General features: G+C 42.8%; 1 protein-coding gene across 1 annotated transcript; it reads right to left on the bottom strand.

Moving 5' to 3' along the window:
• Window positions 1-1,402: 1,402 nt before the first annotated feature.
• Window positions 1,403-14,244, bottom strand: osbp2a (oxysterol binding protein 2a). The gene is made up of 14 exons (XM_053411770.1): window positions 14,084-14,244; window positions 13,123-13,328; window positions 8,607-8,857; window positions 8,298-8,466; window positions 7,203-7,323; window positions 7,052-7,118; window positions 6,825-6,962; window positions 5,772-6,017; window positions 5,564-5,684; window positions 4,836-4,939; window positions 4,553-4,648; window positions 4,095-4,279; window positions 3,757-3,977; window positions 1,403-3,075 (listed from the first exon to the last, which is right to left on the bottom strand). The coding sequence occupies exons 1-14, from the start codon at window positions 14,242-14,244 to the stop codon at window positions 2,930-2,932; spliced, it is 2,232 nt and encodes a 743-aa protein (XP_053267745.1). The 3' UTR covers window positions 1,403-2,929.
• Window positions 14,245-14,539: the final 295 nt, after the last annotated feature.

The raw sequence follows: 14,539 nt of genomic DNA, 5'->3' as shown, positions 1-14,539 counted from the left end.
AACTCAGCGAGAGTAGATGAGTGAATTTTCCTTTTTTTCAGTGAACCCCTTTAAAGTTACACTTCAATAAAGCACCAGCTAACCAGCCAATTGGAGACTTTCAATTTTTAAGGCTCATGTTCCCAAAATAACTGTCAGAGACATGTGACCCCCAAAAGAACATTTATTTGAGCCAGTTCACAAAAACAATCACCCACGTGCACATGAATGCAAACTAACTGTAAACCAACCTGTTACAAGTGAAGCTGTCTCAATCAACTCTAGAGTCGTAGAGACAAAGAAAATTAGAAGGTTGATGATTATTTGCATGGTTTATTTTAAATTACCTACTTTTTAAAAATCTTTTGAAACATGTATGGATCAAACATGACATTAAGAATTGTTTTTATTGTTGTTTTTATTATGGAAATAATCTTGCGACCCTCTGGGCCCCGACCCTAGTTTGGGAAACACTGCTTTAGTGCACCGGCTTTACTTACTACACATTTTCGAGACTCATTTTCACTTCCTTATAAAAGAAAAGAGGAGCTGTGGTTCATTACTCATAACAATTATAGACATGTCCAATATGGAAATGTGGACATGGTTTATGTATGTATGTCTGATTCAATCAAGTGAAAGTATAAATCATCGTACATGAGGAAGTACTTGGAGGTAAAAGGAAAAAGTTGAACAACTCATTGTCAAACCGGCTGATCTAAATCAGTCTCATCCATTGCATCGTCCATAAAAAACTATTTAACCTGCAGATTTTCTTTAGTGAATTGTAAAAGTGAGTTAACAGCAGTTTGGAGAAGACAGAGACAGTTAAGATTGGTCCTAAGTACTCAGGACAGACACTGACAGTCGGAACGTCTTCTGCATCATCTGTCCTTGGGGACTTGAAAGATTTGACAGTAAACAACCACACAGTGACAAGTTAATGTTTTTATTTGAGCTCAAAAAGTTTTCTCGGCCTTTGGGCCCAAAAGGTTGAGTTCACATCATGTAGTCCACGTTACAGTTAGCTAGGTGAAGAGGCTTCTCACTACAGAGGCGCTAGAGCACTCTTATACCATGCATAGCTATATATTGTCATGGAAACCTTGGAATTTATGTAGCATTTAATGACACCTGCATGTAAACATGATGTTGTGCTTATTTGTATCATCAATATTTTATATTCACTGTATCTCATAAACTCAAGTTCATCATTTTAATTCCCCAACATCGCAGGAACTTGTATATGATATTGATAGAGTTAAAATAGTGACCAATGATGTGAAATAATACTTTCTTACAGTAATTTTAATGAGGTGATTCTATTTCTATTATATTCTTGCTATATATAGACCAAATGAACCCAGGTAGTACATGTGTGCATCATGCCCTATTATACACAACAAGCTGAAAAGGATGAATAAACAGCTTATTATTGTTTATTAAGAGAATGCATATTAACTACTTATGTACAGTGTTTATCAGCACACAAAATCTGAGCTAATGTTCTGCTAAACTTTCTCTTAATAGTTTTCTGGCTCTGGACTGATTTAGAACTATGATTCAGCTAAATGACACTTCTACTATATGACATGTGCTGCATAAAACACCTTTCTGACTTGGGAGTATTTTCTTCTCATGTGTGGTTTTACTATTACAAAAGTTGTAATAGTAAAACCAGCCAATTCTGAGTGTTTTTAATTAGAGAGAATATGTTTGTTGTCACTTGATATATGATAAACCCTGATATTCTGAGTAAAAATAAAATGAAATTCACCCTGAAAAATACATGTAAGTGCCTTCAAAGGAAATCATTGTCTGTCCGACTGCAATAATCTGCTCCAAATCTCAGAGAACATGTTCACAGGGTTTTGCTACTTTATTACATAATTAAGGCTAAAATTACCAACAAGCACCAAACAGCAGTATAATCCCTGGCTGGAGAAAATCCCCCTGGTTTAGCAGATTATACTTCAGTGGAACTCCTATGGTAGAGTCTCTGAGATATTAGAAGTGGTTTAGTGCTGCAGGAAAAGTCGTGGAAACTGCTGCAGCAGAGGTTCAGGACATTATGTCAATAATATGCATCAAGCTCCAATAAATTCTGTGCAACTCAGCCTGAGTGTCCAAACCCTGGAAAAATGTCCCCTTTAAGCAGGTTTGAAATGATGTGCAGCCGTACCTGTAAAACAACATGGTCTTGTCATCCGTTGTCCATCCAAAGAGAAAGATGTCTACTTTGGGTTTCATTACAAAGAAGCTGCTCTCCAGCCTGTCACAGCCGACTGTAACTGCAAATCCTTGAAAATACAGTTTGTGCAATTTTAAGAAATAGACTAGTAAAAAAAAAAATCTCCAAGGATCAGTTGGATCAGTGAATGAAGTTCAGCTGTGAAAAAATCCTTCTCTGCACATAAACAATGCTTCATCCTGCAGCGGTCCATTCAAAGTTTTATGTCTCTGGCGCAGCCCAGCGTGAGGATCGTGTTCCAGCTTCGAGGAGAACAAGACATTCAGTTCTTGTACCAAAACATTTGCAGCACTCCTTGCCCCCTAGGTTATTCCCTTACACATACTCTCACACCAGGAACTGGAAGTTTTCTTTACAGCCTCACACGCACATTCACACACACATAAAGAACTCTCTGCTGAAGTGAGGCCCTGCATTATGTAAACACAAGCTATAACAGAAGGGATAAAGTAGATCAGTCACTTGGAGTTGGAGCTTTGTGCAGGAAATTCTGCAGCTGTGCACACACACACACAGTCACACACAAGGGCACACACAAACACACACACACACACACACACACACACACACACACACACACACACACACACACACACACACACACACACACAAACACACACATAACTCACAGAGATTCCTCACATCAGAAGGAACCACTCAGCAGATTTGATGCTGTGGTGAAAGGGAACAATTTGTCTTTTAGAAAATCTCGGGGCATTGGGTCCAGTCCTGGCTGTCTTTGGCTTCCCAGTAGCCGCCCCTGTAGGTGTAAGTATTTTCTCCCGTTGTGTCATCTGTCCTCTTCTGAAACCACAGTGGCTCGTAGCCCTCGATGTCTTGTTGCCCTATTGACACAGAATCACGTTGTTTTAAGACCTGGCATGAATGTGTACAATGTCCTACTTTCTCCACACTGTGTAAATACTGCACTCTTCGTGAGAATGAACGCTGTCTGGATAAGGAGAGTAAATACTGTCTGTGTTCCACCCCAACATATATAAGTTAGGTTCTAAAGTCCAGTGTTTCTCCACGGTCTCCTGTAGATTACTTTGCAATACAACTAAACTGCAATAATACATTGTGCAGTTACCATAACTGATATCTGGTTAAGTTTGTTATTTTCATAATGAGAATATGCTGCAGATTTATGGATTTGTCAAGTCGCAAATATGCTGAATATAAAAGGTTTATTCTCTATCTTGTCCTATGATCAAATATTTGATCATAATTAAAATGGAAAAAGTTCTTTAAGCCTAAACCTAAAAAAAAAAAAAAACTGGCATTATGTTTTCCTGCACATTGTTTGCTTTTAAAAGTTATTATTTGTACAGAGCCAAAATTATCAGCAGCCTCCATTTTTGATTCAAATGCTGTCTTATAATGTAATGCAGACAAACAAACTCCAGCCACCGTCTACCTAAATTGATCGAACCATCATCTGTCTGGTAATGTAAACTGTATATGAGGTAAAGCCAAAATCTCTCTCTCTCTCTGTCTCTGTCTGGTTCTGGTTTCCTTGTGCTCACCCTCCTCCAGTGCCTGATTGGCTTGCACGCCACGTTTTTTCCTCTCCACCCTCTGACGCTCCTCCAGTCGCTGCTTCTGGATGTTGGCTTCATCCCACAGACCGGCCTCCATTAGCCGCTGGTCCTGCCGCAGACGACTGTCAGTGGGTGCAACCCCCTCCTCCTCTTCGTTCAAAGTCAAAGCCAGGGAGGAGAAAAAGTGCATGTTCTCTGCATTGTCTCTGGAAGGTGAACGAAAGAGGAGAGAACACATGAAGACAAAAGGTCAGATGCAGGTCACAGAGGGGGGGGGGGGGGGGGGGGTGGGTTGAAATGCTGCTCTAATCATGGAAACGTACGGGAGAGGGTATTTCTTCCAGAGGAGTTTGGGCTGAAGCGTCTGATAAACCGTCTTCTGTTTGCCTTCAGAGCCACCACAGCCTTTGCTGCTGTCCACTATTTTGGCACTCTCCATCTTGTCGTCCCAGGTCCCTGACAAGATGTAATGAGCCGTGCCCTCCCTATCCTCGACCACGCCTGTCACCTGGAGACATCAGAGAAGAAGACGAGCAGGAAGAGACCAGTTACATGCATGGTCTGACCTCCATGCAGTTTCACAGCAGTGCTATTTCTCCAATTTTAGTCTTCCAATTGTTGTGTCCGCTTGAAATATTGAATAATACTGCAGATTGGACCATTTCAAACAGGAGAAAAGCTTTAGAGAGTGAATATATGCTCAGGCTACTGCTCCTTATTAGCTGATAACTCAATAACTAAAAAAGACGGCTGTCAGAGGGAAAAGGCAGAAGGAACGTACTTTCCGTGGGACATCTCTGGAGAAGTAGCTGTAGGGGGAGAATTTGAGACGGCAGGTTTCCTTGGTGGTGGTGTTCACAATGTCAATGTCCCCCGACTGCCGAAAGCAGCAGACAGGAAGACAGTAAGAAAAATAGAGGAAGACCTAGATGACTTTTTGTAAGATCTATATAATACGTTTTTATTTTCACAGTTTTTTCTGCTCTTAAATAAACTCAAAGTCAGAAACTGTCTGTGTGTTTTTTTGGCCAATTAAAATAAGGAATTATTCGAGGGCAACAAACCTGATCAATCCAAAGTTTTCCCACAATAATGTTGTGCACCGTTGAGGTCACTTTGCTCCACACATAGCGGTTTCCACTTGAGTGGAACTGCAGGTGTATGTTTCCTACAGGGAACAGAATGAAGACACACATTAATAGATTGTGGCAAATTATTCATGTGCTTACAAATGTTTTGGGTGTGGTTACAGATCATATCTGGTTTGTAGTTGTGTCTATGTATTCACTGAATTATAGCACTATTAGTTTAATGGTAAGTGTGCCGAGCAGTAGAGAAGAGAAAGGTTAACCTGTCCTACAGGATCATAAAGTCCTGAGGAGGTAATTACAGTAGAAGCTTGTCGAGACCAAAAATGAGACATGTGCACTATTGTTCCAGTGGAGAACCACCACCGCTGATTATTAGGAGAGTCTCCTAGCAACCGTTACAGTGATGACTCACTAATATTGTAGAACTAGACCAGACAGACCATTTCCTGTGTAGCTGCACCAATCAATAACATTGCATGAGCCTAGCAGGAGCATGGAGTGAGGGGGTCAAAGTAACATGTCAGGAGAGGAGATTCTGGATCTGCAGTTTCTAAGCATGTCTGATTTGTTCTGTGTTCTCTGCGTGTCTTTGATTTGTTTCATACACACCTAGAAGTGACTGTTTGATGGAGTAGAAGGAGACTGTTCACTGACCGTCAAAGTGAACTACCTCAGTGCTACGGTTAGTTTGAAGTTCTTACCTAATGGCACGACAGAAATATATTTCCCACGGAACTTGCTGTCGATGGTGATGTGCTGCCACAGCGTCCATCCCTTCTGTGACATCACGTGGTGGGCGGCGGCTGGTGGGTGGTGACTCACCTGAGAGTAAATGGCATCAGCTGGTGTCAGCAGAGGCAATGGACACATCCTATCGTATTCATGTTCCTGTTTGTAGTTTGTAGTTACCTGTTCACAAACGGAGCGGTAACCGTACTCCTCCAGTCGGTCCAGCTCGTAGGTCTCCCCCAGCAGAGGGTTGAAGGGCTTGGCTGTGCGGTGGACTGTGGTGGAGTACGAGGAGACAGAGAAGGCCGCCACCAGGCACATCTGCTCCAGGGTGGAGTCGCAGCGAGCTGCTCGGTCCAGGAGATCGCTGTACTCCAGATCCTCGGTCAGACGCTGCAGCATCGAAAGCGGCTCGTTGAAGTTTACCTGCAAGCGAAGATACACAAAAGGTTTCTTGTATATAATCCAAAAGATTCCATATCCTGTTAACTTGAATCCACATGTAATAACTAGAATTACACCTGTGTTTTTGGTTACAACCAGTTATAAAGGGCACATATTATGCCCATTTTACCACAAGTTGATATGGTTCCTTTGGGTCTGAATGAAATGCCTGTATTATATTTTGGTCAAAATACCACAAGGATCATTTAAAACAGCACCCATTTTACCCTGTCTAAAACAATCCTCCTCAGATTGACCTGTTTTGAGTGCCTGTTCCTTTAAAAGCTAATGAGCCCGTGTAATAATCTCGGAGACACGGGGGTCTCTGAGTGATGGAAAAGCGACCCTCAGACAGTCGTAGCCCCGGGAGGAACCCGGGCCTACCTGGGCGCACACCAGCAGACCTTTGCCATTGCCTTCAAATATGAACTCAATCCATTTGGCCCTTGTGTCCTCTGAGGCTGGGTTGTTACGTACAGATCTGTGCGGATCTGTGCCGCCGACCACAACGCATCTTGGGTGCTCATTTGCTTAATTTGCTGCTAGCTAGCTATTCCAGGTGTATCCGAGGTTTGCAAAATTTCCCATTTCGCTTGTAACGAGAGAAGGATCCGGAAGCAGTCACTCAAGCATGGTGTTTCTGACTTAGAGGAACCATAACAAATCGTGGGAGTTGTTTTTTTCAAGAGTTTTTGGGTCGGTAGACATACCAGATACCCAAATTAACGTGTAGAAGCACTACAAAAGTGTAATTTTCATAGCATGTCCCCTTTATTGTTTTTTCTTTACAGGCATTGGTATCTTGGACAGGTCTTTGCCAATACAGTTCTTCATGATGCTCCAGAGATTGAGGGAGTAATTTGGTTTGTCAGGAATACGGCTGCGTCTTGTTCTTCGAAGCTGAACCTGGTTTGTGCCGGATGTCTCCTGAAAAGAAAAAAGACTGAAGTCGATTCTTTGTTTGCAATAGACAAACGAGAACAAGTTTAATCTACAGCAGTGAACTGGGGACCTACATTCTCATTGTGAGTCCAGTCATTGGGCACTCCTCCGCTCATCATACTCTGATTACTCCCCGAGCGCCTGAGAGAAAGCATCACACCTTAAATACAGTTCTGTGGACTGATCGCAGCTCTGGTATTATGATTCACAGACGTGATGTCTCACTTGTGCTGTACGTTGTCGCTGGCTGTCACGGTTATGAATCCAGTGGAGTCCTCCATGGCATCGAAGAACTCTGCGTCATCATTCTCATCACTTGCATCCCCCTCCTGAGACCTAGCCACACCTGCAGCCAACACAGGACGAGGACAATGCTTAGCCGGTCCTCCACCATTAATACACAGTATATATAGATCATAGATAATGTAGTGCTGATATTCAAGAGGTGATCAAATTACAGAGACATTGTAACATAACTCACAATGGTTAAAAGGAAATCATATTGTGATAAATAACTCTTCAGTACAGACTGCAGAAACTCAACAGTTTAATTTAGACTTGATTATCTTTACCTCCTTCAAGGTTCGTTTTTTATTGCTTGTTTGTCAGCAGGATAACATAAAAACTACTGTACTATTTTATTTATTTTTTAACTTGGTGGAGATTTTGTAATTACTTTAAGGTTATTCAGTTCTGTACGGTAACAAATAGTCCTTTCAAGTCAATCCGAGAATGGATTATTTGGCTTGTGCACATTTAGCGGAAAACCTCATGCTGTATTGTGATTAAGTGGCTAATTTGCCTTGGCGGTGTATGAGCTCTCTGTGTGCTCTTTTAGTTTAAAGTGATGCAACAGCAGTTTAAGCAGCAAATATTTAGCCTATTTATAGCTTTGTAACGTGAACTCTGTAAGATGCTTAATGTCGTCATGAAAACGCATTCATGAGAAATAGGAACTTAGTATACAGAGCTGGTAATTTCTGCTTGAGTCTCTGTAAATGTACTACACAGTAGTTGCTGCCTTGCGTATTAAAGAAAAAAAGAAAGACATTTACACTCAGTTTTGTGGTAATCCGTCTGGTTTAGTCAAAAAAACTGTTTAGGGGGGGTATTTTGGTTTCAGGTGTTTACTTCCCATGAGAATGCATTTAAAATGATAGAATTGAGATATGATAAGAAACGATAGACTGAATAATCTTCATATCTCTGACAAAAATGCATCACTCCTCCTTTCTAGAAGGAACAGTGTATGTTTATTCTGTGAGACCAACCCTACACTGAGGAGGACGTCTTCGGGGACAGACTGTGATGTTGTCTCACCTGTGTACGAGGTGGGATTCTCTCTCCAGGCTCTCTCCAAGCTGTTGTGCTGTTTGGCTAACTGCTCGATGGTCTCCTCCAGATGGTGGCGCTGTTCTCTCTCATGCTGCAGGGCCTTCTGCCACCTCCGGCTCTGAGATTCTGCTACGTCCAGAAAATCCCGACAAGCCTGACAAGTGTGAACACAACACATGTGAAAAGACGCAGGCGGCGCCCTCATGCTGCGTCCCACCCCCCGTTAAAATACTCGTTTGCGACGGAGTAGCAGTGGTGACATGCTGCCTGAGGCGTTGCACTGTGTGAACTCACATTGATCATAGCATTGGAGGTGATGCGGAACAGGGTGGCTCGCTCGTTCACAGCTTTCACTCGGTCCGGGCTGTCTACGGATCCACGCAGCTCCTCGAGCTCGCTGAGGGAACGCTGGAGAGCGGCGCCGTGCTTTCCAATCAGCTCGTTGCAGGTGCTCAGGTCGTCCAGCTTGCCGGCCAGAGTCTTGAGCACCCCTTGGGTTAGGGCACGGTCCTCCTGAGGTACGGGGCCTTCATCTCCTGAGTCATCTTCACGCAGAGAGAAGAGAAAAAAGACAAAGGAAGGAAGGATACAACAGGGATTATTAGACATTATTAATGTATAAGTAATTTGGATATTTATGGTGAAATCACATCTCATCTCATCTCATTACACTGATTGATAGAGAGGTAGTTCAAATACTCGACGATAATAACACTTCACTCCCCGATCCCCCTCGACCCCCCTTCCTCTATAAGATCTGAAAACTGTGAATGAACACGGTTGCCCTGGTAACGTAGTCCTGTGCAATCAGGAGGCGAGGCTATTTTTAGAGGAAGAAAAAAAGATGACGCACTACCCTTTTCCTCCTGTCTTTCTCTTTCCCTCCTTCTCTCTGCCCCTTATTGACTGAGCGCTCATTCTCAGGGATTATGAAAGGAGAGGAGGGAGACTGGACTCAGGACCAGGGGCCAGAACATAAAAACGAGGACAAGGAAATGTCGAAACCCAAATTTTAAGTTGTCTTTATCTACAGATGTATTTTTTGTATGTGGCTGCATCCGACATCGAATGTGAACCTTTAACCACTATATATTTTCATATTGATATATATATTTTGTTGTTTTTAAATTTATATAGTTATCTTTTTGTAATACTCCACTCCAGCAGCACACGGACACTTTTATACTAGACACTGACACAATCACATCATTGCATTCTGTAGCATAGGGTCAGACCCAGTCATGCACCTGTATCTGCAATGTTCTACCTATGTATACATGTTTTATGTATGTATGTCGGTTAGGTGTATAAACTACTGGATGACCTAAATTACCCACGGGATTAATAAAGTATCCATCTATCTATCTATCTATCTAAACCTCAGTTATTTTGTGCAAAACCTTTCTGACACATTTCCTTGTGACTCAGCCACACAGCCCAGTCGTGTTAATCCTGAGGATCTGAAATAGAGATTCACTTTGTTGTTATTCACACCACACACAAGACAAGCGCACAGTAGAATGAAATTACATCGCATCCAGAATGTTTAATGCTTTGGTTTTCCGAGTTACCGAAGTATAAAAGCGTTCTAGTAAGTAAAAGAATAAATAGATAAATAAGATGAAAACAGACATGACACATTATATCAAAGTAAAGAAATTAATTCTGAGGCTCAAAATAGTGCTTGTATGCATTATCTGTGTTTGTAATAATACACCTGGCAAACAGCCTCTGGTCTGTGGAAAGACTCTGTAAAAGGAAAAACATTAGTTTATAAAGAACCTATAGTTGTAAGTCACAATAAAAAGCCAGAACAATTTGATCATGTCTGGTTTCATGCTTTAGACAGTTATCGACCCAAAGAATCCAGCAAATAACTGCCTCCATCATATGTAATTGAATTTCTAGGTCAACATATCGCTACAGGAAACGCTTTTGTGTATGTGTGTTCACTCTGCAAACTCCTGAGCTTGTTGACAGAATCTAGGCCAGTGTCTGCTTCGCTTGTGAGAACCAAAGCAGGGAGACACGATACGACACTCTATTAGAGGGGGAAAGAAATTAAAAACAACTAGAGCGAACTGGATTAACAAAGTCTCAGGAGGAGGAGAGTGTAAATTAGAGGATGAAAAATCTTTCAAGCATCTGAAATGATTTCATGACCCATATACAGCAGAGAGAGAGAGAAGGAGAAACGATCTGTGCTGTGGATGGAGATTACAAATAAGAGACGCGGGTCCATTTGCCGCCTAACCATGCTTACGCTTATGGATGTGCACTTCTCCGTTCACCCGCTTCCATGGAATAACAATGTGCTTCTACCAGAAAGGAGCACTCGGGTGGTCTCTGTGCACTAATGAGCTCGTTTTCACACAGGACACAGACAGAGCGGTGACTCACTGTCGAATCACGGGAACACACCCACAGGTGATAGAGGCAGCACCAATGTGGACTCACAGTGTGGGAAGAGAGGACAGAGAGGACACAGCTAATATCGAGCTGGAAGATTTGCCGAAGCAGAACCTGAGCCGCACTGTGTTCTCTCTTTGTAAACATTTCATCAGATTCACGCTCACACCCACAGATACTGAACTTTTGACTCCATATTTAAGGATTGTCAGAGCAGTTTGAATTCTGTCACACTGACATTATACACATCATTATTCGAAAGGGAAAAGCCTGTAGTGGTCAAATTATGCCTGTTACAACATGGTGAAACATCCATTTAATGATTGATGTTCTAGTCCTGTTTAAGTCAATCAATTGGCTCTGCTATTGTTGCCACTATGCCCTGGACCATCCATCCATCCATCCATCCATTATCTGTACAGTCTATCCTTCTTGGGCCAATCCCAGCTGACACTGCGCGAGGGGCGGGGCACACACAGGGCCAATATACAGAGACATATAACCATTCAAGCTACGGTCAAATTAGCGTCTCCAATCAACCTCTGTCTGCATGTCTTTAGACAGTGGGAGGAAGCCAGAGGAAACTCACAGAGACACTGGAGAACCTGCCAACTAGAACAAAGGCTCATGCAATAATAAATCGTGCACATACATTAGCCTCCGTGCTTGCACATATCTAAAAGCACATTAGGTGTCATGCTCAAACTTGTGTGAAACAGACAGCTTATTAATACAGCTTGTTCAAGAACAGTACATTAGATTAGTAGGATATTAAGATACAAAGTAAATTACTGCAAAAGAGAAAATATAGCCAAAACATATGGCGGCAGCACTTTCAACAAAATATCAGGGAAACCCTGGGAAACCTCAGAGAGCAAATACCAATCTTCTAAATGGGCTCAGCTCTTTAAATCCTGTTTAATATGATAAGTGTAATCACTACCAGCGCGTGGCTGTACAGCGGTAGATGCAGCACAAAAAAATCCCACATCCATCATGGGCTTGTTATGCCAAATGGTGCCACAGCAGCAGAAAACACTGATTTGCATCTTGCGGGGGGAGCAAACCTTTTACACCTCATTAATGGGAGCTTACAGACACACCCCTCTCAGAAATGATTCCTCTGACTGCAAACAAATGAGATAAATATGTAACACGTGACCGAGACCGACTGTTAAATAAGGTTCTGCTGTTCGGTCGTCACTTCATGATGCCATGGAGTTCACTGAGTTTCCATCGCCACATTTAGAAAGACAGTTGCACAGAATACAGTATTTTCGTTAATTGCAAACTTAGTGAACTCCAAAAACACAATTACAATCCCACATGTGCATGCAAACAGGCACAAACGCACATACACACACACAGCATTTAGAATGCTCCTTATTTTGTTGTCAGTAAATTATCAACAAGGATCTCACTTACAAGGTGTCGCTCACTGAGAAGGCTGCACTCATGTCTCCCTATAGTCCAGTGAGAGTGTAGTGAAAAATATTTTCAATGAAAATTTTCCCATCCTTCTGCTCTCTCCTCCTCCCTCTCTCTCTCTCTCTCTCTCTCTCTCTCTCTTTCTTTTTTTTTTTACTCCTCCTGCTACCAGATCGGAAGGAGGAGTCTAAAGGAAGGTCATTTCATTCAACCCTTGCTGTCGTCATACCGAAGGAGACAGGGAGGAAGAGAGGAGACGGAGTGGGAGGGAGGAGGTAGCTGTGTGTGTGTGTGTGTGTGTGTGTGTGTGTGTGTGTGTGTGTGTGTGTGTGTGTGTGTGTGTGTGTGTGTGCTTGTGCACATTTGTGCAGAAAGAGGGAGAGGCAGAGAGAGAGAGAGAGAGCGGATAAACGTCACCGAGCATCTTTGCTCCTGGTTTGTTCTTATAAACAGCCACAAAGAGGCAGCAAACAGACAACGTCCCTCAGCATCATATAATAGAAAACATATTATATTATATTATATTTCATTATACTGTGGTGGATGACATGATTGAATTCATGGATTTTAAAATTGAATAACTCAACCATTCCTTCAACACGTCTTGAACAACACTGCCCTCTTGTGAGTTTTTCTTTCAATAACACAAGGACACCCAGAACTAAAAAAAGGATTCAGGTAAGTGGGTCTTGATTGCAGCAGGCTGCAGACAGGATGCAGCTGTTTTGTCTCCCTCAGACTGCCACAGATGAACCAGTTTGTTCCCTTTCAGTACATATTCTGGGATGTTATTTCTTGAAAGAAACAATGAATAAGAATCTACAGCTCTGAAAGAATCCCACTCACCAGTGTTCCTGCTTGTAAAGAATGCCTGTTTTAAGAACTCGCATTGTATCTTGGCAGAAGGGCTAAAAACCCATATTGTTCCTCGCTGAAACACAGAGGACACACAAGCATAAACTGTCCTTCTTACCTGAGTGAGGCATCAAGAGCGTGGCGTTGGCCTTGGCTTCCTCCATAGCTGACACCCAGCGCTGACACTCTGCCTCAGACGTGGCCTTCAGGTGGTAGCTTCGGCCTCCGCTGGTCAACACCATGTGGCAGGTGTCACCCACCTCGATGTGCGCTGTGGCCAAGGGGATGGTGCCCCGGCAAGTGTGTCCCATCTCTGCCTTAGTCCTGAGGGAAAGTAGCAAACACAGGGTATATGTCAGTGTATGACAGCAAAGCAGAAAGATAGGGTTTTCATGGGCTGCATTTATGAAAGGGGCCAGAAGTCGTTTATTGTTAAAATAGCACCTTTAAGATATAACATACAAGAATCACACTGTACTGAAAGGTTTTTCCAGTATAGTTTACTGATTTCACACGAATCAGAGAGGAGATCCACACTTTATTACACTGCATGACTTGTTTGTAACTAACATTAGGTATATTACATTTTTGTCATTTTTCCATTTTGATATGGACCCATGACTCTATAATAAATATAAGCTAACGATGGTTATATTATATCATATTTAAAATGAATAAGTCTTTGAACTTGTGACCTTTATCGTGATGATTATTGATATGCCTGATTTGCAAAACACCTCAGTCATGATGCAGGAAGCTAATGTAACCAAACAGTTTTCGTGTCGTGTGAATATATGGCTGTAAACAGGATGAGGTGGAGTCGCAGTGCCAATTAGTGATGTTTAGTTCCGGTTAGTGACGTTTACTTTTCGTTCGGGACGTTTAATTCTCCTTAGTGCAGTTAGTTCCGGTTAGTGACGTTTAGTTCTCATTCGGGACGTTCAGTCACCATTAGTGTCGTTTAGTTACAATTAGTTCCTGTTAGTGACCATTCATTCTCGTCAGTTCAAGCCAATGACAATTAGTTCCCGCTAGCTCCCGTCAGTTCCCGTGTGTGAGCGTCGGTCGCCGTCGGTTACCTGTAGTAGGACACGAGGCCGTTGCTGAGGACGAACCAGCGCCTCTGGTAGCCCTTCAGGTAGTTGGTCCATTTAAAGAGCCAGCCCTTGTAGGTGCCCGCGCACGGCAGGTGGAGCCCCGGGAGGCTCGGGGACGGCAAGCTCCGCACCAGCTCGTTCATTAGCTCCGCTCGGCCGCGCACGTTAGTCCGGTCAGGATGGAGGGATCCAGAGAACAGCTGTTAGCTAGCTGCGTGAGAGAGAGAGAGACAGCTGCAGTGCACTGAGTCCGGAGCTAAAGCTGCTGTTAGCCTGCAGCTGTGTGATGGTGAGGATGCTCCGGTAGTTTCTAAAAACACCTGCAACCAACCACATCAGTACGGGAAGCTGCTGAGGCTGCACCCTCACTGCGTCCAGGAATAACACAAAACATCATCACAATATGAATACAGCCTGTGGATATGAGAGAGAGAGAGA

The sequence above is a fragment of the Pleuronectes platessa genome, chromosome 19, assembly GCF_947347685.1.
Source record: "Pleuronectes platessa chromosome 19, fPlePla1.1, whole genome shotgun sequence".
NCBI classification, from domain to species: Eukaryota; Metazoa; Chordata; class Actinopteri; order Pleuronectiformes; family Pleuronectidae; genus Pleuronectes; species Pleuronectes platessa.
The sequence above is the reverse complement of the archived record's forward strand: the minus strand, read 5'-3'. Positions and strand labels throughout refer to the sequence as shown.